The following is a 25,596-nucleotide window of genomic DNA, read 5'->3' on the forward strand; positions in this document are numbered from 1 at the left end:
GTGACAGTTGTGATTGAGTGGTAATATTTTACTTTGCACATAAGGCACTTGTTTTTATTTTTGGATGATTAAAGTTTTGTTTATTTTATGAAAATTGCACATTAATGGTTGTGATAAGGACTTTCAGATTTATACTTTTCAGGTATGATTCCTTTGTGATCAGTCTGTTGACTGAAATTGACATCCTTGATATTGGCATGCTTCTTTGAACTGAACACACTATTAGTGGATATATTAATTTATTTTACACAATCACAGAAAAGCCCACTGACCACTAATTTCAAAAAATTACATCAGTTTCAGTCGGCAGCCTATCACTGATGTGTTTGAAATTAATGCACGCATGTTATCCTTTTTCAAAACGGTCATCTTACTAAAATTTAAAATAGCTCCTTCGAATGACATTCTTAAACTGGCAGGTTATAAAAGTCAAAAGCAAAATACGGATGCTGGAAATCTGAAACAAAAACAGAAAATGTTGAAAGTACTTAGCAGGTCAGGCTGTATCTGTGGAGATAAACAGAGTTAAAGTTTCAGGTTGATGACTTTTTGCCTGAACTGGGGTGTGTGCATGTAATTAGTCTAATGTGGCTCATGCATTGTGAAATCTTGTAAAGGTTTGTTTCTGGAGGTGTGCAAATCTTTGGTAGAGCTTGGGGAGTGACACTAAAGTTTTGCAAAAGTCTTGTCGGGTCATTTCTTTTACCCAAGGGAAATCATGGATTTAAGAAATTAAATTCCACAACTGATTACATTTTAAATGGTTTGGAGAACTGGTACAAGCAATACTTTGAATAGATTCTGCCATTGCGTTGTGGCTTCCTGTTTATCCGGCTAGATACACATTTCTTGTGGATCCTTCATCGTATTCCCTAGCCAGTAAGACTAGCTGTGCAGCTTTCGTGCATTGTTTTGTAACCTGAAGTGCTAACTGATATCTCACAACTTGACTATGCTGAGTAAACTTAAAGGCCACTTAAATCTTGCTTGCTGGTTCAGATGAATACAGACATTCAGTAGCAACACATTTCTGCCACAGCTAGATATCATACACGATGCAGTCTGAAGCTATTACTGGATTGAACTCTTTGGATCCTATTTAGAAGTTAGATTATAAATGTTTTTTTTAAACTGAGAAATTTGTGTAAGTGTGAAAGATGCATAGTACAGGATCCCACCAGGGTGGAAAACAGTATCATGACTGAGAGTTTCATTTTTGTTAGGTAAGGGTATCGAGGGATTATGGAGTTGAGGCACAGATCAGCCAAGTTATTAGTGAAAGGCAGAGCAGGCCCAAGGGTCTGAATGGTCTACTCGTGTTCCTAATGTTACTATGTAAGCTTATGTTATAAAGACTCTTCTTCAAAACTGCTTTCCCACAGATGCTGACTGACCCGATGAGTGTTTCCAGCATTTTCTGTTTTTGTTTCAGATTTCCAGCAGAGTGGTGAGAATGTCGAACTCGCCACATGGAGTGGTTAAAGCGATAGCATAGATGCATTTGAGGGGAAGCTAGATAAGCACATGAGGGAGAAAGGAATAAAATCATTGGTAAAAGATCTCGAGGGGAACTGAGTAGAAATGTTTTCATTCGAGAGCTGTCGGGATCTGGAACGCTCTACCTGAAAAGATGGCGGAGGCTGATTCCTTAAATAATTTTAAAAGGGAGTTGGACAGGTACTCGAGAATGTGGAACTTACAGGGTTACAGGCAAAAAGCGGCGATGTGGGATTAAGCATGACTGCTCTTTCAAAGAGCCAGCACAGTCAGAATGGTTCGAATGGCCTCCTTTGCTGTAAGGTTCTATGAAAAGCTCCGATAGCTCTGTGCAAGGGCATAAATCACTGAGCACAATGCAACATCTATAAAATATAATTATTGCATCTGTCCACATTTACTGTCAACAAAACCTTTGCCACATTTTGGTCATACTTTTGTCAAATTTTGAAATGGCTATGTCCACATTTCCCATTCAATTTGCCTATGCCAACTGGCTCCTGTCGCAATGTAATTACAGGATAAGGCCAATAGGTAGCGCTAGGTATTGGATTGCACTGCCGGTTTTGAACTTTTTCAGAGACTGCCATCATCTTTTCAGGTATATTCTACTTGTAATCTTTTAGTAAATGAAATGAACAGTTTTGTTTACCTCTACATGTATTTATTACACTCCATTTTAAAATCCATCTTTCCCTTGGCTATCTTTTCTCTAATGTGAAAAATTCTCAAATTTTCTAAGAATATGCAGTGAAATTGGCTAAAGAACAAACATGACTTCTCCACACTTAATTGATAAAGCAATAGAAGTAATTGCATTTTCCTTGCAGACAGTCAATGAATGACCTTTTTTCCAGGTGATTTCTCATTGCTGTGTTTTTCCTTACTGTCTCAGCTGAGTGCCCCCTGCTCTTACTTCTCTTCACCCCCCCCCCCCCCCCCCCAAGCCCCAAGTTATTTGTGTTGGGTACCAGTTTCTTGTTACAGTGGATTATTAGCCTTGTTATGTTAATATCAGCTTTATGTTGATGTGATATTTGAAGTGAATTGCAAATAATAATGCACAAATCCTTTTCTTTTGTTAATGAACATCCATTCATTCATTCACTCATTAGTTAAGTATTGAAGAAAGAAGCCAGAAAATGATTCTTTCGCAGGCAACTGGTAGATGAATGACCACCTGGAGAGAATGTTGTTAGATGATCTATGATGCAGACATGTTGCTGGAGCAAAGAACGAGAGAACAAACGTTTTTTCAGTATCTGAGCTGCAAAGCTCTTTGGATGAATTCTTAGAGCATGGAAGTATGTATGAAAGGGGTGTTTGTCAGGATGACTGGGAGCTGCTCAGGACATCTGTGAATAACAGCATAGTGTTACATTCTGAGGGACAATACCCTGGTGTTGACAAACTAATTTGAAGCATTTTACTGCATGTGTTTTAAACTGCTGTTTTATAGATGCGATATACTTTTAAGGACTGGATATTTTTTTTTGGATGGCAAATCAATGTCACTGTCAAGTGGGTGTAGTTAGAAGATCTATGAAGCAGCCTTGTTGTTTGGAAAAAGGATCAGGAGGTCCCTTTTTTAAACAACGTGAAAGTATATTTTTTTCCCAAACACTGACTTTCTCAGTGAAATTGATAACTGAGACAAACCACTTAAGGGGAAAAAATACATGTGTTGAACTGTGAATTGTTCAGTTGATTATGTAGATCACATTTGTATTTGGACTAAATCTGCTATTTTTGTGAATTTGTTTAATAGACATGCCATTCCATGAACACATTTATTCACACATTTTGTAGCAGCTGCTGTTTGTATTTTACCAGTGGTTATCTGAAGGAATTGATTACTAGAGAAGGAAGTATAACAGCTTCCTCTTTAACAATCTGTTCCTCAATACTGTGTTGTTTGAAGAAATACCAAAAACCTTCCCTCATTGAAAGATCAAGGGAAGGTACTAAAACAAAACTAGTTTCAGTTGCTATAAGTTGTACAATTTTCATGGAGCTTCAATTTTGCAGAAGTGAACTAAATAGATAAATTTGTGTGAGGTTAGCTCCTTCTAACCTTTGAAATAAACATGACAAGCACTTGCAGTGTTTAATTTGCAACTAAAACATCTTGCTTGTGATCTTCTCTAATTCATTCCTTATTAGATTAACTTGGTATAGCTGAGGTTCCCTTTTCAAGATATACTTGTGTTTGTTGCCATGGAATAAAATTGGGTGAAATGTAAATCAGGTGGCTATTTGCTAACCCCCATTTTTCACCTGGCAGTGAAAGTTTAAAAATACACCACTTCAGTCTAAACTTGTATTCATCATCCTGCTCTCCTCCCCTGCCAAAAAAACCTGGTTGGATCAAAAATACCAGTTTCTTTTTAAAATTTCCATTATTTTTCCATGGGAGCTTCAGCCATCATACAACATAGTGCTACCCATGAAATGTTCAAATATAACCTGTCAATAGCATCCCAATCAGATGATAAGACATGTGCATATGGCCGACTTAACTTTTGGTTTCCTTTTGCCGCTGCCATATGACCTGACCATTAATGTGAAGTCTTAACCCAAAACTGCTCAAGAGAATTCTCATAATATGCTCAAGGGATAGATAGTTTCAGTTGCAAAGCTAAAAGTACTTCCATAGAAGCAAGGTCGGTGAGGATGAAAAATTACAAGTTGATAATGTCAGCGTGAGTAGAAAATCCCATTTCTGCTTGTGCTGCCTTTTTTTGCTAAAATTGATGGGAATTTCACCACCAAATGAATGATCCCAGCAGCATAAATTGATTTAGGAATGCAGGGCGTTACCTGCAGAACAACCTTGGTCATGATGAACATTCCAGTAGAGTTTATTTTGGAACGGGGAACTAATAGTTGATTAGCTCGTCGGATACATCCACAGTCTCTTTTTCCTCCCAACATCATATGCTGAAATTTTTCTTGCCAATGTTTATTTTTTTTAAACATAAATGAACAATCCGTAAAACTATTTGCTGCTATAAATGTTCATGAAAGGCATTTTTATGCAATTTCTATGTATAATTGCGATAGGTGGATCTAAGGAACAGAGAAGAATGGAAAACTCTGGCGGAAATATTTTATACACCTGATTGTGTTAACTTAATGGAGGCATGTAAGCATATACAGGTTAAAGGGGCCTGTAAGAAGAAAAATAATAGGAGACTTTGGCCTGCATATGACACCTGGTCTTAAAGGGTTAAAGTTAGGACTGGTTGCATAAACTTGTATTCCCTTTTGAGTTGAGAAGGTTGCGGGGTGTTCTAATCAATGTGTTTAAAATAAAGAAGTTAGGGTAGATACAGAGCAGAGAAGGCTTTCGACAAGGTCCCACACAAGAGATTAATGTGCAAAGTTAAAGCACATGGGATTGGGGGTAGTGTGCTGACATGGATTGAGAACTGGTTGTCAGACAGGAAGCAAAGAGTAGGAGTAAATGGGTACTTTTCAGAATGGCAGGCAGTGACTAGTGGGGTACCGCAAGGTTCTGTGCTGGGGCCCCAGCTGTTTACATTGTACATTAATGATTTAGACAAGGGGATTAAATGTAGTATCGCCAAATTTGCAGATGACACTAAGTTGCGTGGCAGTGTAAGCTGTGAGGAGGATGTTATGAGGCTGCAGAGTGACTTGGATAGGTTAGGTGAGTGGGCAAATGCATGGCAGATGAAGTATAATGTGGATAAATGTGAGGTTATCCACTTTGGTGGTAAAAACAAAGAGACAGACTATTATCTGAATGGTGACAGATTAGGAAAAGGGGAGGTGCAACGAGACCTGGGTGTCATGGTACATCAGTCATTGAAGGTTGGCATGCAGGTACAGCAGGCGGTTAAGAAAGCAAATGGCACGTTGGCCTTCATAGCGAGGGGATTTGAGTACAGGGGCAGGGAGGTGTTGCTACAGTTGTACAGGGCCTTGGTGAGGCCACACCTGGAGTATTGTGTATAGTTTTGGTCTCCTAACTTGAGGAAGGACATTCTTGCTATTGAGGGAGTGCAGCGAAGATCCACCAGACTGATTCCTGGGATGGTGGGACTGACCTATCAAGAAAGACTGGATCAACTGGGCTTGTATTCACTGGAATTCAGAAGAATGAGAGGGGACCTCATAGAAACGTTTAAAATTCTGACGGGTTTAGAAGGGTTAGATGCAGGAAGAATGTTTGCAATGTTGGGGAAGTCCAGAACCAGGGGTCACAGTCTAAGGATAAGGGGTAAGCCATTTAGGACCGAGATGAGGAGAAACTTCTTCACCCAGAGAGTGGTGAACCTGTGGAATTCTCTACCACAGAAAGTAGTTGAGGCCAATTCACTAAATATATTCAAAAAGGAGTTAGATGAAGTCCTTACTACTAGGGGGATCAAGGGGTATAGCGAGAAAGCAGGAAGGGGATACTGAAGTTGCATGTTCAGCCATGAACTCATTGAATAGCGGTGCAGGCTAGAAGGGCTGAATGGCCTACTCCTGCACCTATTTTCTATGTTTCTATTTCTGCAAAAATTTAAACACATCATTCCTGCTGATCAAACAAATATAAGTAAAGCCCACAGGATGCTTGTATTTGAATTGAATGGTTTGGCCCTTCCCTCGGGACACCTGGGCAGACAAAACATCCAAATACTTGGGCTAATGTATCAAAACAAGCCACACCATTCTCTGAGCGAATCTGGTTTCTACTGAAAGACTTAAGAAGCCAACTGTGAGATAAATAAAAATGCTACTTTTGTCATGGTCAAGAGTAGGGGGGGAGGTAGCATCAGTGGCAGCAGCATGGATGGTCTCGTTCTATCTGTCCCTCACACTCTCTTTTCAAGCTGAAGAACCCTGTTTTTTTTTTCTCCTCAGTATTTTTCTCAAAACTGTCCTTTTATGGTGAAGCAGCCTTTTGGCTCATCTCTATGTAGCCTTCCAGGTTTAAATGTTTCCCTTGTGTCTTGATCAATGTCGAGCAGTGCCTGATGATCAGGGCACTGCACAATATTAGTACTTTTAACAAAGCAGATTTGATCAATTTGTAGCACTACTGCCTCTGAATTGGAAGGTCTTGAGGACATCATCTAGGCTCTCACAGTATTGAGAGTGCATCATTGTCAGAGATGTTACCTTTTGCGTGAGGTTAGCAAAGCCCTATGCTTGCTCAAGGGGCTATAAATAATTTCATGGGACTTTTTGAAGAGGAACAGAGAGTTCTCTGGGCCAATCATCCTCCTTTAACCCACTCCACCAAAGACACGCTGATAACTTTTGTTTCTCCTTCCACAAAAGCTGTCTGACCTGAGTGTTTCCAGCGGTTTCTGATTTTGTTCCTAACCATTCATTCTTTTTGTTTTTGGGACCTTGCCGCATGCAAAATCAGCTCCTGCATTTGCCTCCATAATGGTGATTGTCCTTCAAGCATAATTAATTGATTTGTAATGTCTGAAGCATGTAAGAAGGTGGTATATAAATCTTTTCTTTCTTTCATTTGACCTAGTAACATAATTAAGCATTCTTTTTGTTTCTGCTCCACAGTATTTTGGTTTAAATGTAGAATCTACTTTCACACTCATCCCTTTTCTGCTTTAGAAACATAGACATAGAAAATAGGTGCAGGAATAGGCCATTTGGACCTTCAAGCCTGCACCACCATTCAATAAGATCATGGCTGGTCATTCACCTCAGTACCCCTTTCCTGCTTTCTCTCCATACCCCTTGATCCCTTTAGCCGTAAGGGCCATATCTAACTCCCTCTTGAATATATCCAATGAACTGGCATCAACAACTCTCTGCGGTAGGGAATTCCACAGGTTAACCACTCTGAGTGAAGAAGTTTCTCCTCCTCTCAGTCCTAAATGGCTTACCCCTTATCCTTAGACTGTGTCCTCTGGTTCTGGACTTCTCCAACATCGGGAGCATTCTTCCTGCATCTAACCTGTCCAGTCCTGTCAGAATTTTATATGTTTCTATGAAATCCCCCCTCATCCTTCTAAACTCCAATGAATACAGGTCCAGTCGATCCAGTCTCTCCTCATATGTCAGTCCTGCCATCCCGGGAATCAGTCTGGTGAACCTTCGCTGCACTCCCTCAATAGCAAGCACATCCTTCCTCAGACTAGGAGACCAAAACTGTACACAATATTCAAGGTGTGGTCTCACCAAGGCCCTGTACAACTGCAGTTAGACCTCCCTGCTCTTAGACCTCTAATTAGTGCACGAAAAGTGCAAAATCTAATTCAAAGTCTACTTGTGACATCCACTTTTCCTGCCAACATTAGAACCTTGTTATCTGATGCAGATTTTAATCAACCCCTTCTGTTGGTCCCTGGCTGCTTCGCCTGCCTCGACTGCTCTTCTATGTTTAATATCATTTGCGAACTTGACTAGTTTGCATTTGGTTTCTGTATCTTATTCATTAGCAGAAACACTGTACACTCGTTATCCACTGGCATAAAGTGCTCCCAAACATCTTTGTCATAATGATGGCTATAAAAATAGAAATTTTGTAGATTAGGAACAGGAGGAACGGTTTACCTTGATTTCTCATTGCTTTCGGTTCAGGGCATATACAACTTGTGCTATCACTTCCTCAAAACAAAATAGCCAAGGAAATTTGTCAATCATTACCTTCTAAAGCCAGGTTGGCTATTATTTGGTTGATTATTTTGTTCAAATACTACTTGTCCTGATCAACTGTTATTTTCAACATCTGTTTTTCTCTGATTCTTTTTTCACTGGTCAATCATAGTGGTGCTTTATTTCCTACATTACAAGTGACTACACTTCAAAAAGTACTTAATTGGCTTTAAAGTGCTTTAGGATGTCCAGTGGTCATGAAAGGTGCTATATAAGTGCAAGACTTTTTTTAAATGTTTGTAGAGAATTCTGTTCTGAGAAGCAGCTCCAAAGAGAAGCTTTTTGTTTTGGTTCGAAAAAGTGCATCAAAAGTGTACCTCTGGTATGCGCCACTGCTTGGTACATAAAAACATCACTGCTTATACATTTAAAAAAACATTTGCTCTTTGAGCACAACACTTCTAATCTATTTATCATAACTAGCAGGTATCTGTGAGTCAGAGCAAACACTTACAATTGACATATGCAGTTTGAGGAAGTCAGTGTTAGTTATAAGAAATACCTAGTATGTACAAAAGTATTAATATGCTAAATAGATGTTCCTTGACATTGTTCTCATGTAAGTTACAGGATATAAGAACATAAGAAATAGGAGCAGGAGTAGGCCACCTGGCCCCTCGCTTGCTCCACCATTTAATAAGATCATGGCTGATCTGATCATGGACTCAGCTCCACTTCCCTGCCCGCTCCTCATAACCCTTTATTGCTCAAAATTCTGTCTATCACGCCTTAAATATATTTAATGACCCAGCCTCCACAGATCTCTGGGGCAGAGAATTCCACAGATTTACAACCCTCAGAGGAAATTCCTCCTCATCTCTGTTTTAAATGGGCGGCCCCTTATTCCCCTAGTTTTAGTTTCCCCTATGTGTGGAAATATCCCCTCTGCATCCACCTTGTTGAGCCCACTCATTATCTTGCATGTTTTGATAAGATCATCTCTCATTTTTCTGAACTCCAATGTGTTTAGGCTCAACCGGCTCAACCTATCTTCATACGTCAACCCCCTCATCTCCAGAATCAACGTAATGAACCTTCTGAACAGCCTCCAATGCAAGTATATCCTTCCTTAAATACGGAGACCAAAACTATACAGTACTCGAGGTGTGGCCTCACCAATACCCTGTACAGTTGTAGCAGGACTTCTCTGCTTTTATACTCTCTTCCCCCTTGCAATAAAGGCCAACATTCCATTTATCTTCCTGATTACTTGCTGTACCTGAATACTCAGCTTTTGTGTTTCATGAGCAAGGACTCCCAGGTCTCTCTGTACTACAGCACTTTGCAATTTTTCTCCATTTAAATTATATTTTACTTTTCTATTTTTTCTGCCAAAGTGGATAACCTCACACTTTCCCACACTGTACTCCATCTGCCAAATTATTGCCACTCACTTAGCCTGTCTATATCCCGTTGCAGATTTTTTTGTGTCCTCCTTAGAATTTGCTTTCACCCCCATCTTTGTATCATCAGCAAACTTGGCTACATTACACTCGGTCCCTTCATCCAAGTCATTAATATAGATTGTAAATAGTTGAGGCCCCAGCACTGATCCCTGCGGCAGCCCACTAGTTACTGTTTGCCAAACGGAAAATGACCCGTTTCTCTCGACTGTTTTCTGTTAGCTAATCCACTATCCATGCTACTATATTACCCCCAACCCCGTGAACTTTTATCTTGTGCAGTAACATTTTACGTGGCACCTTATTGAATGCCTTCTGGAAATCCAGATACACCACATCCACTGGTTCCTGCTTATCCACCCTACTTGTTACATCCTCAAAGAACTCCAGCAAATTTGTCAAACATGATTTCCCTTTCATAAAGCCATGCTGACTCTGCTTGATTGAATTATGCTTTTCTAAATGTCCTGCTATTGCTTCCTTAATAATGGACTCCAGCATTTTCCCAACGACAGATGTTAGGCTAACTGGTCTATAGTTTCCTGCTTTTTGTCTGCCTCCTTTTTTAAATAGGGGCGTTACATTTGCAGTTTTCCAATCCGCTGGGACTGTCCCAGAATCCAGGGAACTTTGGTAGATTACAACCAATGCATCCACTATCTCTGCAGACACCTTTAAGACCCTAGGATGTAAACCATCAGGTCCAGGGGACTAGCCAACTCTGCCCTCATCTTTGTAGTCTCCTTTATTTAAGCTTAGGACACTGGTTTGAGAACCAACTTTCTCACCCTCCAACTGAATTTGAAATTCAACCATGTTATGGTCATTCATAGAGGATCCTTTACTACGAGATTATTTATTAATACTGTCTCATAACACACAACCAGATCTAAGATAGTCTGCTCCCTGGTTGGTTCTGTAACGTACTGTTCAAGGAAACCATCTCTACGAACTCTTCCTCAAGGCTACCCTGACAAATTTGCTTTGACCAATCAACAATATGAAGGTTAAAATCACCCATGATTATTGCCATTCCTTTTTTACAGGCCTCCATTATTTCTTGATTTATACTCCGTCCAACAGTGTAGCTACTGTTATGGGGCCTTTTGACTATGCTCACCAGTGACTTTTCCCCTTATTCCTTATCTCTACCCAAACTGATTTAACATCTTGATCTTCTGAGCCAATATCGTTTCTCACTAACTCACTGATCGTATCCTTTATTAACAGTGCTGCCCAACCTCTCTCTCCTTTCAATCTGTCCTTTCGAATTGTCAAATACCCCTGAATATTTAGTTCCCAGTCACCTTGCATCCACATCTCTGTAATGGCTATCAGATCACACCCATTTGTATCTATTTGTGCCGTCAACTCATCTATTTTGTTACGAATGCTACATGCATTCAGATAAGAGCTTTTAAATGTTTTTTTTTTACCATTTTTTTCCTGCTTTGACCCCACTTTCTGATTCACATTTATGTTTATACATTCTGTCCCTTCCTGGCACACTCTGGTTTTCATTTCCCCCAGTGCTGCCCTGCTCTATTGACTTCTCCTACCCCCACTATGATGTTTGTGTTCATTCTGTTTTATTGTCTCTTTCCTTAATTTATAATTCTATTTCTTTTTTGTTTCATTTTGTATTTTGATCCAATTCTGACTTAAAGTCACATGCTATCTTGTACTCTTGCCTTGTCACCCTCAGTTCCATACATCAAGGCATCATACTCCGCTTTTATCTCCCTTTTCTACAGTGGTTTACTACTATTGCAGACTTCCCACACATTGGGCCAGAAATTGTGGCCTTTCCGGGCATGCGCCGAGAACCAACTTTTCCGATCTGTCAAGATTTCTCCATACAGATCCAATGCATCCCTGGGAGAAGGACATCTGTGCGGCAGAGATTGGGCTATTTGCCCAATTCGTGCCCAGCGAAATGTCCTTCAAACTTTTACCCCTGATAAAAGCAGGCGTATAGCTTACTTTTACTAGCTTAACACTTTTAAAACATATAAAAATTAAATTTAAACACTAATTTTTAGATTAAAAACCCTGTCCATTAAGTTAAGTTTATTTTTAACCCTATTAATGCACATTAAAAAAAATTCCAAAAGTATTTATTTTTTTCTAAAACATTTAATTACATTTAATTACATTTAATTCCAAAATTTTAAATGAGGTGTTTTAAAAAAATTTATTATGCTGTGTTTGTGTTTTAGGGTGTTTTCTCATTGATAGTAATGGGAGCTCGTTTAAACGGAGTTCCCATTTTTATCAATGAGAATACTACCATGTGCTGCGCAGTGTATCTTGGACTCCGACCGGAATCCTACATTCCTCCGGGATAACCAAGTACTTTTGTAGATTTTTCTTCGTGTTGGAGATGTTCGTCCGACCGCAATTTTCCCCTGAGTCACCTCAATCCATCCAATCTTATCAACTCGCTCTCTTTGTTGCCTTGTTCCTTCTTCCTTGATGTGCATCTTCCTGTTGATGCTCTCCTTGCCTGTTGTCCCCCGGTAGGTCTTCTCTGGAACTGTTGCTTCTTATGCTCTTCTCCCTGATTACATTCCTCTGTGCTTCAACATGTTCAACTTCCCTTACTGCTGTTGTCTCTCCGTCCCTTCCACCCCACGAGTGTCCACTTCCATCTTACTGTCTTCTACACTGAACTTGTTTTTGCCACATGACTTGCCACCTTGCTGCTTTGCCCTCTTATTGTGAAAGTTTATTTTGCAGTCTGTCATGTTCATTAATTTCAACACCAAACCTTGCGTTGCATTTATGTGCTGCAGCACGCTAACTCAATCTTTTTGGAACATTGACTGCTACTCTTTGCCAAAGGTGATTACCCCTTCTGGTTCTGTTTCTTGCTCATACCACATCTTTTGGCAGAAGACACCGCATTCTTCTGCAAGCCTGCCTAATGCTTGTACAAATAGATTTTTTTAATAATCAGCATACCCATCCCTGCCTGCTGGCTGTTGTGATTTTGCAACACAGAGCTAGAAGAGTAATCATTGAACGGGGCTGGTCTACGTCCCTTCTATCCTGAAGCTTTCTAGATACTTTTGCCAGTCCTTTTGCTCCCCGGTATAGTCTTGTTGCTCCCTCAGTTAAAGTTTCCACTATTCCCGGCTTGCTGGCTGGATTTGTGATGTTCGCTGGGAACTCGTTATACTGTCTACAGGACACCTGCAGGCTAAATGAGCATGTTTTAGTTTCTTACCAAGTTTCAGACCAGTTCCTTTTTTTCCACCTCTGCAATTATGCTTCTGTTGCTATTTCCCTCTCTTCCCCCCCCACCCAAGCTACCAGTGAGATTCCAGCCACGTTTAATTGCAGGTCTCTTAAGAAAACAATCTACTTATATGCAAACAGCAACTTTCAGGTGACTAAACTACCAGTGGCCATCTGACACTGAATTGATTTGACTGCTGTTAATTAGACGTCCAGCCAGTTTATCCTTTTGTATCCTGTGCTAGTGAATGTTGTAATTCCTAGCCTGATTTGTCAGTCTGAAATACTATATTAGTAATACCTGTACAGTGCAATTGATAATTAAAGGAAATGGAACAGTTGTGGCCTTCAGCTAACAGTTGGAGAGTGCAGCTGCTTTAGTGGTAAGACACAGGTTTTCTTCTCTAATTCTCAATTTGGCAAGTTTCTGATACTTTCTGGAATACTCAAATAGATTTCTGTAAGAAGTTTGCATTCTGCAACGTCAGATTATCTGTCTCAACAACCTTTCATCATGTACATAATAGTTATGTTCACTTACACTCATTTATTTCTTACATTTATATAGTGCCTTTCTTGACCTTGAGATGTCCTAAAGCACTTTACAGCCAATTAAGTAGTTTTGAAGTGTCGTCACTGTTGTAAAGTAGGCAAATGCGGCACCCAATTTTCACAACGCAAGGTCCGACAAACAGCAAGGAGGTAAACGACCAGATCATTGGTTTTTAGGAATGCTGATTGAAGAGTATATGTTGGCAAGGACACAAGGAGAGCTCCCTGTTCTTTGCATTTTTCCATGGGATCTTTTATGCCCACCTAAACTGGTAGATGGGATCTCAATTTAATGTCTCATCTGTAATACTGCACCTCTGACAGTGCAGCACTGAAGAGTTAGTCTACGTTATGTGCTTGAGTTTATGGAGTGGGATGTCAACCTATGATTGAGATGAATGCTACCACTGAGCCAAAGCTTACACCCAAATGTGGGACAGATCAAAAGTGTAAGGCCTTGCATGCAGCTGAATTATGGATGAGTAATTGCATAGGATGTCAACTTCTTGAATGAGGTGTCTTCTATTTCCTCGAACCCCACAATAATAAGTAGTGAAACCTTTTTTGTAATGAGAACCGAATGAAGTATACAACTGGAGCGAGGACTCTGTCGTGTTTTACTTGGACTCGAGCAGTGACATTGTAATATTCATAATTTTACTATTTAGAAAGCAATAGCCATTGAAATTATTACTTAAAAATTACATCATAGAAATAGGTCATTCGGCCCAACTGGTCTTATGTCGGTGTTTATGCACCACACAAGTCTCCTCCCACCTTGCTTCATCTCACCCTATCAGCGTATCCTTCTATTCCTTTTTCCCCCCATATACTTTCCTAGCTTTGCCTTTAATGGATCTATGCTATTCGCCTCAACTGCTTATGTGGTAGTGAGTTCCATATTCTCACCACTCCTTTGGTAAATAAGTTTCTGCTGAATTCCTTACTGGATTTATTAGTGACTCATATTCATGACCCCTAATTTTGAATTCCCCACAAGTGGAAACATCTTCTCTGTCTATCCTATCGAATCCCTTCATAATTTTTATATTAATATATAAATAATGTGTATGAATAATATATTTCAACTTATTTTCCAGGTGCCAGAAATAATTCACGCAGGAAGGTTACTTGAACTTCTGATGCTGGTCATTTCGGTCTCTTTCACTGCGGATTTTATTAAACTTAACCAGTCATGTCTCATGAAAGAGTGGACAATGTTTACTTGGGTGGAACGGATCCATCTCAAGATGCCAACCAGCTTTCCCAAGCTATAACTTCCAACATCCAGAAGATTGCACAATATTGTAAGTTTAAAAAGTATCTTCCCTTCTAGTAAACAACCTATTTACTTTCAAAAACAAATCTCCTATTGTAACCTTGTCAGAATCAAGGAACAGAAAATATTGTAGCTGTTACTCATACAGGGAAAGTGATTTTTTTTACTGACGTGCTGTATCGTTGCATGTGAATAAAGTGCTGGCTCATCAGCAAATACTCAGGTTTGCAGTTAAAACAATTCAAATAAAAATCAGAGCAGGGCAACATCAGTGGAATCCACTATACTACAAGGCTGCATATAATGACACCACAGGACCTGGCCAGAATGGAGAAGATTGGGTAACCTTCATCTTTTCTGCCATCCACCTATCCAATATAATCTTGAATGTTGACAGTTTCTGCCTCTATACTAACATAGAAACATAGAAGATAGGTGCAGGAGTAGGCCATCCGGCCCTTTGAGCCTGCACCACCATTCAATAAGATCATGGCTGATCATTCCTTCAGTACCCCGTTCCTGCTTTCTCTCCATACCCCTTGATCCCTTTAGCTGCAAGGGCCATATCTAACTCCCTCTTGAATATATCCAATGAACTGGCATCAACAACTCTCTGAGGTAGGGAATTCCATAGGTTAACAACTCTCTGTTAACCTTGGAAGTGAATTCCATATCCGACCAACTTTCTCCTGCCCTCTGATCTAATTCTTCTTGTAATCTTGTAGTTATGGGCTGCATGTGGAATTCACTTCCAGGGTTAGTGTTGAGGCAAAAACTGTCAACATTCAAGATTATATTGGATAGCTGGATGGTGGAAAAGGAAATGAAGGAATATGGGAATTGGATGGCTAAATATGATCAGATCTATTTGCTTGCGTGGAGGGTACATGCCTAAGTGGACTGGTTGGGCTGAATAAGCTGTTTTCCACGTTGTACTTTCTATGCATGTATTTCTATATATTCGGAGCGATTCTAGAACTGGATCTCATGATTGAGGGGTTTAAAATAATGAAGGAAATGGATGAGGAACAAATCTTTCCTCTTCAGGGAATGTAGATCAAGACGACAGTCTTAAAATTGAATTAAACTAATTAAATGTGAATACACAATGAGTTGTGAGAATGTGGAATGGTACTGCACAAAGTTACAGATGCCAAATCAATTTGGCTGCTTAAAATGATGTGGATACTTGGGAAGTAGGGCTTATGAAATAAAGAAAGAGAAAGGAATGGCATGGCAAAGAAAATGCCAGGGCATGCTCAATGGGCTGAATGGCCCACTGCTATACTTAGCCTGCCTTCAATCAATACTAAAAGTAAAATCAGCATCTGGATGATAAATCTAGTCAATGCCAGCCAGCCATCATAGGTAGTCCCTCGAGGAAGACTTGCTTCCACTCAGTGAGTTCTCAGGTGGCTGTGCAGTCCAATACGGGAATTGCAGTCTCTGCCACAGATGGGGCAGACAGTGGTTGAAGGAAAGGGTGGGTGGGGAGCCTGGTTTGCCACACACTTCTTCCGCAGTCTGCACTTGATTTCCGCATGCTCTTGGCGACAAGACTCGAGGTGTTCACCACCCTCCTGGATGCTTCTCCTCCACTTTGGGCGGTCTTGGGCCAGGGATTCCCAGGTGCCGGTGGGGATGTTGCACTTTATCAAGGAGGCTTTGAGGGTGTCCTTGAAGCATTTCCTCTGCCCACCTAGAGCGCGCTTGCCGTGTCAGAGCTCAGAGTAGAGCACTTGCTTAGGGAGTCTCGTGTTGGGTATGCGGACAATGTGGCCTGCCCAAGGGAGCTGGTAGTGTGGTTAGTGCTTCAATGCTGGGGATGTTGGCCTGAGCAAGAACACTGACAATGCGTCTCTCCTCCCAGTGGATTTGCAGGATCTTGCGGAGGCAGCACTGGTGATATTCCCCAATGCTTTGAGATGTCTGCTGTATATAATCCACATTTCTGTGCCATATCGGAGAGAGGGTATCACTACTGCCCTGTAGACCATAAGCTTGGTGCCAGATTTAAGGTCCTGATCTTCAAACACACTTCCTCAGCCAACACAGCTTCTGAACCAGATCACTTTTTTTCCTGACCGACCCTCAATTCTTTCAGGAGCCAACTCCAAATTGATTCAGCGGTATATTTCTGTGTTGTAACGTGTGTGTGTGCCTGTATCCCCTGCAACATCTTTAGAAACGGATTCGATTTGGAGCGTTGTGCTGGCTAGCATTAATTAGACTTATTTTCATCCAAGTACGTATCAATTTCAATATTGATTGAGGTCAGGCTAAGTACAATACTATATGAATATATTTGTTTAAAGGGAACCATCAATCCCTGATAACTGGATTCGTTTTAATTATTCCTATTAATGACTTTAAAACTTGTAATTTTCCAACTTTGGTTTCACACCAGATTCAGCACCATTTCATAGAATTTAATCTGCATAATAGTGCCTCATAGCCCATTAAAGTGCAATTGTTGCTTAATTTTTTTTAAAAACTGTTTTAGGATCCTTCTGAGCTACATACAGTTCTGTGACGGTAAGGTTCAGTCGGCCTATCTCTAGGTCTCTACCAATGCTTATATCATCATCATAGGCAGTCCCTCGGAATCGAGGAAGACTTGCTTCCACTCCTGAAGTGAGTTCTTTGATGGCTGAAAAGTCCAATACGAGAGCCACAGACTCTCATAGATGGGACAGACAGTCGTTGAAGGAAGGGGTGGATGGGACTGGTTTGCCGCATGCTCCTTCTGCCTGCGCTTGACTCTGCATGCTCTCGGCGTTGAGACTCGGAAGTGCTCAACGCCCTCCTGGATGCACTTTCTCCACTTAGAGTGGTCTTTGGCCAGGGACTCCCAGGTATCAGTGGGGATGTCGCACTTTATCAGGGAGGCTTTGAGGGTGTCCTTGTAACGTTTCCGCTGCCCACCTTTGACTCGTTTGCCATGAAGGAGTTCTGAGTAGAGTGCTTTCTTTGGGAGTCTCGTGTCTGGCATGCGAACTATGTGGCCTGCCTGGCGGAGCTGATCAAGTGTGGTCAGTGCTTCAATGCTGAGGATGTGGCCTGGTCGAGGACGTTAATGTTGGTGCGTCTGTCCTCCCAGGGGATTTGTAGGATCTTGCAGAGACATCGTTGGTGGTATTTCTCCAGCGATTTGAGGTGTCTACTGTACATGGTCCATGTTTCTGAGCCATACAGGAGGGTGGGTATTACTACAGCCCTGTAGACCATGAACTTGATGGCAGTTTTGAGGGTCTGGTCTTCAAACACTTTTTTTTTCTTCAGGCGGCCGAAGGCTGCACTGGCACACTGGAGGGCGGTGTTGGATCTTGTCGTTGATGGGAGGCTCCTGAGATATGGGAAGTGGTCCACATTGTCCAGGGCCGCGCCGTGGATCTTGATGACTGGGGAGCAGTGCTGTGCGGCGAGGAGAGGCTGGTGGAGGACCTTTATCTTACGGATGTTTAGCGTGTGGCCCATGCTTTCGTACGCTTCAGTAAATACGTCGACTGTATCCTGGAGTTCAGCCTTTCTATGTGCGCAGACGCAGGCATTGTCTGCGTACTGTAGCTCGACGACAGAAGCTGGGGTGGTCTTGGACGGCCTGGAGACGGCAACCGTTGAACAGGTTCCCATTGGTTCTGTAGTTTAGTTCCACTCCAGTGGGGTGCTGCTTGACTGTGCGGTTGAGTATGGCAGCGAGGAAATTTGAGAAGAGGGTTGGGGCGATGACGCAGCCCTGTTTGACCCCGGTCCGGACGTGGATTGGGTCTCTGATGGATCCGTTGGCAAGGATCACTGCCTGCATGTCATTGTGGTGACGAACTTTTGGGTGCATCCGAAACGGAGGAGGCTCAATAGACCCTCGCGGTTAACAGTGTCAAAGGTCATGTATAAGGGCTGGCGCTGTTCCCTGCATTTTACCTGTAGCTGTCGCGCTGTAAAAATCATGTCCGTAGGGGACAAAATCCGCACTGAGACTCCGGGAGGAGCTCCTCGGCCACAGGAAGAAGACAGTTGAGGACTCTAGTGACGACTTTTCCAGTGCTCATATAACCAATCGATAAAAGTTGCACAAGAATGGACTAGGGTGTTTTTTTGACTCTTTCCCTGAGATTCTTTGTCTCATTAGTCATCCTTGCAGTATAAGGATAAACTTTGAGTAATTATGAAATTGTTTCTGGTCCACACCAATGCAAAAGTGACAGCATAACTCATCAGGTTGAAGATCTGACTGAGCACATAAAATGGAGAAATCCAGTTAGTTTGTATTTGTACCTGGTTAGTTTCAGTAACTTGTACAATATCTTATTTCTTATGTACACACCTTGTATAACAATTTTTACTTACGGGTACGGTAACCTGGTTGTGGCACTGGATTAGTAATTCTGAGGTTGTATTCATAAATTATGAAAATAAATTCAGTAAACCTGGTAATTTGTGGACTTGCACCAGAAAAAAATGACCAGAAAAGCTGACAACTAGTTCATTAACGTTCTTGAGAAGGGACCTGAACCTACAACTGGTCTGGCCTTATCTTAGGCAGTCCCTCGTATCGAGGACGACTTGCTTCCACGCCAAAAAGGGATGAGTTCACAGGTGATTCAATGAAGGACCTAATATTCCAGGTCCCAAGCTACATGTTGAAGGGTGGAAGATGCCTGTGCGTGGACTTTTTTAATGTGTGGTGGCCGTTGCACGCCAGCCTCCACACGGACTTGACAGAACTAGGTCTTCGTCCCAGTTGCAAGGATTAGCCGAGACGACTGGAGACCAGCTCTGTTGCATGAACCTAGTGCGCTCATGCGTTGCAATGTGGGCTGGCCTGTGCTGCCCCTGGGCCCTCGCCTCTTCTGGGCCTCAAACTTATGCCTCTCCTGGGCCTCGATCATGTCGCTCCATGATCACTCGCTGCTCCTGCTATACCTGCCACGCTCTGGACCTTGATGACATCCAATCCAGTCGCCCTCTTCACAGTCGTTGCTCTCCAGCATGCGCTGTACCTTGAAGTGGTATGCTCCTTTGAGAGCCCCGACCTGCTGATGGTTGTTACAGGTTGGGGCCGCCGCGACGAAGGTCCGGCCTGCATATGTGTTGACTGTCCTTGAGTCAACTAGAGATGGCCATGGTTGCCGTGCCAATGTTGCTGACATCACAAGAAGAAAATAAGATTTTTATAAGGGCACTAAAAGCTTTATTAACACTAGGTATTGGTTATACTAGTGGAAAGTTAAAACCTACATCAACATTTCATAGTTCAGCACCTTGTGGTATATTTTCAATACATACCACCAGAGGGCAGTAATGGTATAATCTCTTAACTACAATTACAAATGCTGCAAAGAAAAAAAAATGCTGGAAATCTGAACATTAAAGTTCTGGAAATGTACAGCAGATCTATCGGTACCAAATAGAGAAAGATAGATCAACAGTTTCAGGTAGAAATCTTTCGTCCGAGGTAGTCGTCATATTGTATCTTCATACTCCTCCCCTCCATAACGCTACACAAACCTTGACATTGTCATTGTATTTGGCAAGGTCAGTAGCATTACAGGAGTTGGCAGCGGAGCAGATGGACCATTGTCTGTGGCTCATCAAACATTCACGACGATCCAAAAACGCACGCTCTGCCTTTTGTCTTAATATTTTACAATCGAACTCTCAAAAGATATAATCTATGCACATGAGCATTGTAATCACAGAATGCATGATTGTGTTCATTACTCATTTTTAAATGTATTAATCAGAAATAGAATTATACACATCTGGATTCCCAACCGAGTGGCTAATGTGAAATAAAAACAGAATGCTAGAAATACTCAGCAGGTCAGGCAGCATCTATGGAGAGAGGAACAGAGTTAATGTTTCAGGTCGATGATCCTTTATCAGAAATGAAAAAAAGTTAGAGATGTAACAGATTTTTAAGCAAGTGTAGGGGGAGGAGAGTAAAGAACGAAAGGGAAGGTCTGTAATAGAATGGAAGGTAGAAGAGATTGAGACAAAAGGGATGATGATGCAAGGCAAAAGGAGATGGTAAATGGGGCAAGTTAAGAAACACATGATGATTTGAGATGAGGTGTAAATAGCAGAATCATAAACAGCTGCCATGGGGGGGAAAAAAATGGATGCGTTTATTTGTACTAACTAAAAGACAGCTGTTTCTCTGGATCTCCATTATCACATGACCTATTGCTGATTGGTCCCCTTGGAGGATAAGCCGCACCCCGAAGTTCCTCTGGAATGTGTAACTGGAATGGCCCAGCTCAAATTCTGACTGATTTTCCAATTTGTAATTCGATCCATTTTGACTTCAGAAGCCACAGAGGATAGATCTCACCAAAAGCCACCAATTTCCAGCTGAAGTCCCTTATCCCTTACCCCAGCACATGTGCTGTCTCCCACAGCTGAAGTCCCTTGCGCAAGTGCGTGATCTTACCCCCCCCCCCCCCCCCCCCCCCAGCCATAGATGGGGCATTGTGTGTGGGTCACAGATTGTTAACTGGCTTATTGGGTATGAAGTGAGTAGTGACAGTGTCGTGACTTCTGGATTTCATCCACCCAAACAATGTCCCTTGTAACACACTCACCGAGCTTGTATGCACCAGGGGGTTGGAAGAATGTGATCCGTCTCCGAGTTCCCTCTTTCCCCTTCAACCCCCCCCCCCCCACCTATGTTTTGCTCTCTATCTTCCCCATGCTACGCCCACCCCGTTCCACAGGCTCACTCTTTTTTTTTTCTCCCCCCCCCCCAAGCTCGTGCTCTTTCCCCAGGCTCTCCCTCCCCCGCCCGCCATATGTCTCCTCACAGAGCACTTTACAGTGCCACTTGACTCTTCACTCAAACTGGCACTGAATGAGAAACAAACTGCTCCTGGCCACCCCGCTTCTCTCTCCCTACCGCCCCACTTCTTTTCTCTTTTCCCCCACCCCCCTCCCCCCTGCCGGCCCACTTCTCTCTCCTCTCCGCCGGCCCACTTCTCTTGGGGCTGCAACATGGTGTTCGGTGTCGGATCGGGGTGGGGGAAGGGAAGAGAAGAGAAAAGAAAAAGAGGAGGACAAATAGTCAACCCGAAAAAAAAATAGCAGAGGTTTTGATCTGAAATTGTTGAACTCTATGTTGAGTCCAGAAGGCTGGAAAGTGTCTAAATAAAACATGGTTGAGCCAGTACTCTTTGGAGTTCAGAAGAATGAGAGAAGATCTTAAGATCATAAGGGGGCTTGACAAGGTAGATGCAGAGAGGATGTTTCTACTCATAGGGGAATCTGTCCCCTAGTTCTATAGGCCCCAAGTTTCGCCATGATTTGCTCCTGATTTTTAGGAGCAACTGGTGTAGAACGGAGTATCTTAGAAATCGGAATTCTCGCCATTTAGTTTGCTCCAGTTCTAGTCAGTTAGAACAGTTTCACTTTGGAACAGAATTTTTTTTTCAAAAAGGGAGTGTCCGGCCACTTGCGCCTGTTTTCAAAGTTTCGTCAGTGAAAACTTACTCCAAACTAGCTTAGAATGGAGTAAGTGAAGATGTTTGTATGCTCGAAAAAACCTTGTCTACACTTTAGAAAATCAGGCGTAGGTTACAAATCGGGCGTAGGGAATGGGGGCGGGGTGTTTAAAGGGAAGTTTACAAACATTAAACACTTCAGTTTTACAAATAAAGAGCCATCATCAATAATAAATGATAAAAACATCAATAAATCAATCAAAAAAAAATTAAGATTTTTTTTTAAAAATCAATGAATAAAACATTTTCTACTTACTGACTGCAGCACTGGGAGCCCTCCAACAGCGTGCTGGGATGCCCCCCCCCCCGTGTGTCTGTCTGTGTGTGTGTCTCATTCTCTGTCAGTGTCTGTGTTTCTGACAGCGCGGGGAGCAGAGGGAGGGATGGGGGAGAAGGGGGGGGGAGAGAAAGGAGAAGGGGGAGGGTGGCTGAACGGACAGGGCCTGAGACACTTCAGGCAGGGCCTGTCCCCAGCACTAGATTTACAGGTAGGTGGCGTCAGGATCGCGGGTCGGGGGGGGGTGGTGGGAGGGGAGGGAGAGAGGAGAGAAAGAGAAAGAAGAGGAGTCGTCGGGTCGGTGTCTGGTCGGGTCGGGAGGAAGCAGGAGCTGGCCGTTGGAGGAGCCTTATTCACGCAGCCCCAGTGAGGCCATTCGGCCAGGGCTAAGGGCTGCGTGCTTCGGCCCCTCCCACACAGTTTTGGCCGCCTGGAGCTACTGCACATGCGTGCCCACTGTAGCGCGCATGTGCAGAGGTCCCGGCACTGTTTTCAGCGCAGGGACCTGGCTCCGCCCCCTACAGCTCGTGCTGCGCTGCACCGAGCTGCAAACGACCTGCAGGGAGCTGGAGAATCTGGAAGTTTTTTTTAGGCGCACTTTGTGGCACAAAAAACGGGCGTCCAGGTCGGGACTGCGCCGTTTTAGGCGCGGCTCAAAACTTGGGCCCATAGTTTCAGAATAATGGATCGCCCATTTAAAACTGAGATGAGGACGAATTTCTTGAGGGTTGTAAATGTGTGGAATTCTCTGCCAGAGAGCTGTGGAGGCTGGGTCATTGTCATATCTCCACCTTAAATATATTCAGAGTTTTGAGCAATAAGGGTTATGGGAAGTAGAGCTGAGCCCATGATCAGATCAGCCATGATCTTATTAAATGGCGGAGCAGGCTCGAGGGGCCAAATGACCTACTCCTGCTATTATGTTCCTATAACATAAGAAATAGGAGCAGGTGTAGGCCATATGCCCCCTTGCGTCTGCTCTGCATTTCCATACGATCGTGGTTGAACTATTACATCAATTCCACTTTCCTGTCTTGTCCCCATATCCCTTGATTCCCTTAGTGACCAACAATCTCAGTCACAGCCTTGAATATATTCAATGACTAAGCCTTCTGGGGTGGAGAATTCCAAGATTCACAACCCTCAGCAAAGACATTTTTCCTCATCTCAGTCCTAAATGGCTGACCCCTTATCCTGAGACTGTCACCCCTAGTTCTAGACTCTCCAGCCAGGGAAAACTGCCTCTCAGCATCTACCTTGTCAAGCCCTCTTAAGCATTTTATATATTTCAATGAGATTATCTCTCATTCTCCTAAATGATAGAGAATATAGAACAGCTCTCATTCAAAGAATAAATCTAGTGAACCTTCAATTGCACTCTCTCTAAGGCAAGTATATTCTTTGGGAAGTAGACCAAAACTGTGCACAGTACTCCAGGTGTGGTCTCAGCAAAGCCCTATATGATTGCAGCAAGACATTTTTACTCTTGTATTCCAACCCCCTTGCAATAAAGGCTAATATACAATGTGTCTTCCTTATTGCTTGCTGAACCTGCATGTTAGCTTTATATGATTGTATAGAAGGATATCCAAATCCCTCTGAATCCCAACATTTATTAGTCGTCTTTTTAAAAAATATTCTGCTTTTCCATTCTTCCTACCGAAGTGGTTAATTTCATACTTCCCCCATTATACTCCATCTGCTACCTTATCCAATCACTTAACCAGTCTCTCTCCCTTTGTAGCATATTTACGTCCTCCTCACAGCTTTACTTTCCCACCTAGCTTTGTATCATCATCAACTTGGATATATTGCACTCTGTCCCCTCATCTAACTCATCGATATAGATAGTAAATAGCTGAGGCCCAAGCACTGATCCTTGCAACACTCCACTAGTTCCCTGTCATGTTGAAAATAACTCGTTTATTCTGACTCTGTTTTCTGTCCGTTAGCCAATCCTCAATCCATGAGCCTGAATCTTGTGTAACATCCTATTGTGTGGTAACTTATCGTATCCCTTCTTAAAATCCAAATATACTTCATTCACTTTCTCCCTTATCTATCCCGCTAGTTACACCTTCCAAAAAACCTCATAGATTTGTCAAACAAGTGGGGGATGGGGGAGGAGCAGGATGGGGGCCACAGTACAGCCAGTGTCAGAACCGTAAATGACTGAACGCAACTTCAGGATATCTGTGTTCGGATACGCATATGCTACATCCTGAAATTGCTGTCAGTTTCAAAGGGGTAATCGTTGTTATTACCGTAAATTCCAGGCCATTGTATCTTATCGATTCTTTCTGCCTCACATGAAACTGTTGTTGTGCCTTCATGGCTTTCAGTTGCTGAAAGTTGTTTATTTTGTCTTAATTATCTTAATTCAATATTTGATAACTTTTCACTTCAGCTGCAGAAATCCAAAGAATTTTAAACCAACTTGGAAAATCTCAGGATAATGCAGACCTTCGACACCAGCTGTGAGTATGAAGTATAACTTCTAGATTCGTTTTAGAGCAACGAAGATTGCGATCAGGAAGAGGTATTCAAAATTGAGGGGTTTTGATCAGGTAAATTGAGGACATAAATTTAAGATAATGAAAAGAATGAAGGCAAGTGATTAGAAAGTTTTTTTTCTGTTAGGACTTGGAGAGACATCCCAGAAACTGGTGGGAGCAAAATCCATGGCAGCTTTTAAAAGAAAAGTTAAAAAGGGTAGGAGAATGGGACTAATTAGATAGTTCTTTGAAAGCCAGCCAGCACAGACCTGATTAGTTTACCTGTGCTGTAAAACTTTGAGACATAAAACAGGATGGTGACGACCATAAAAATTAAACTGGGTCTAGTTTGTACATAGCAGTTTTAAGTGGATTTTTAAAAATGTACTTTCAAATTACTAATGACACTGCAGGGATGGTTATGCTCCTGTAAAGTTGTTGAGAAACATAGACATAGAAACATAGAAATTAGGTGCAGGAGCAGGCCATTCCGTCCTTCGAGCCTGCACCGCCATTCAATAAAGATCATGGCTGATCATTCAACCTCAGTACCCCTTTCCTGCTTTCTCTCCATACCCCTTTGGCCGTACGGGCCATATCTAACTCCCTTTTGAATATGTCTTAACGAACTGACCTCAACAACTTTGCGTTAGAGAATTCCACAGGTTAACAACTATGTGAAGAAGTTTCTCCTCATCTCGGTCCTAAATGG

At 42.2% G+C, this 25,596-nt stretch overlaps 1 protein-coding gene across 1 annotated transcript in view; it reads left to right on the plus strand.

Moving 5' to 3' along the window:
• stx7l (syntaxin 7-like) overlaps nt 1-25,596 on the plus strand; it is a 63,570-nt gene that overhangs the window by 1,760 nt on the left and 36,214 nt on the right. Inside the window, exons 2-3 of the mRNA XM_070884440.1 lie at nt 14,438-14,644; nt 24,797-24,866. Of these exons, the coding sequence (XP_070740541.1) occupies nt 14,533-14,644; nt 24,797-24,866 (182 nt within the window). The 5' untranslated portion in view covers nt 14,438-14,532. The remainder of the gene's footprint in view (nt 1-14,437; nt 14,645-24,796; nt 24,867-25,596) is intronic.

The sequence above is a fragment of the Pristiophorus japonicus genome, chromosome 7, assembly GCF_044704955.1.
Source record: "Pristiophorus japonicus isolate sPriJap1 chromosome 7, sPriJap1.hap1, whole genome shotgun sequence".
Lineage (NCBI taxonomy): Eukaryota > Metazoa > Chordata > Chondrichthyes > Pristiophoridae > Pristiophorus > Pristiophorus japonicus.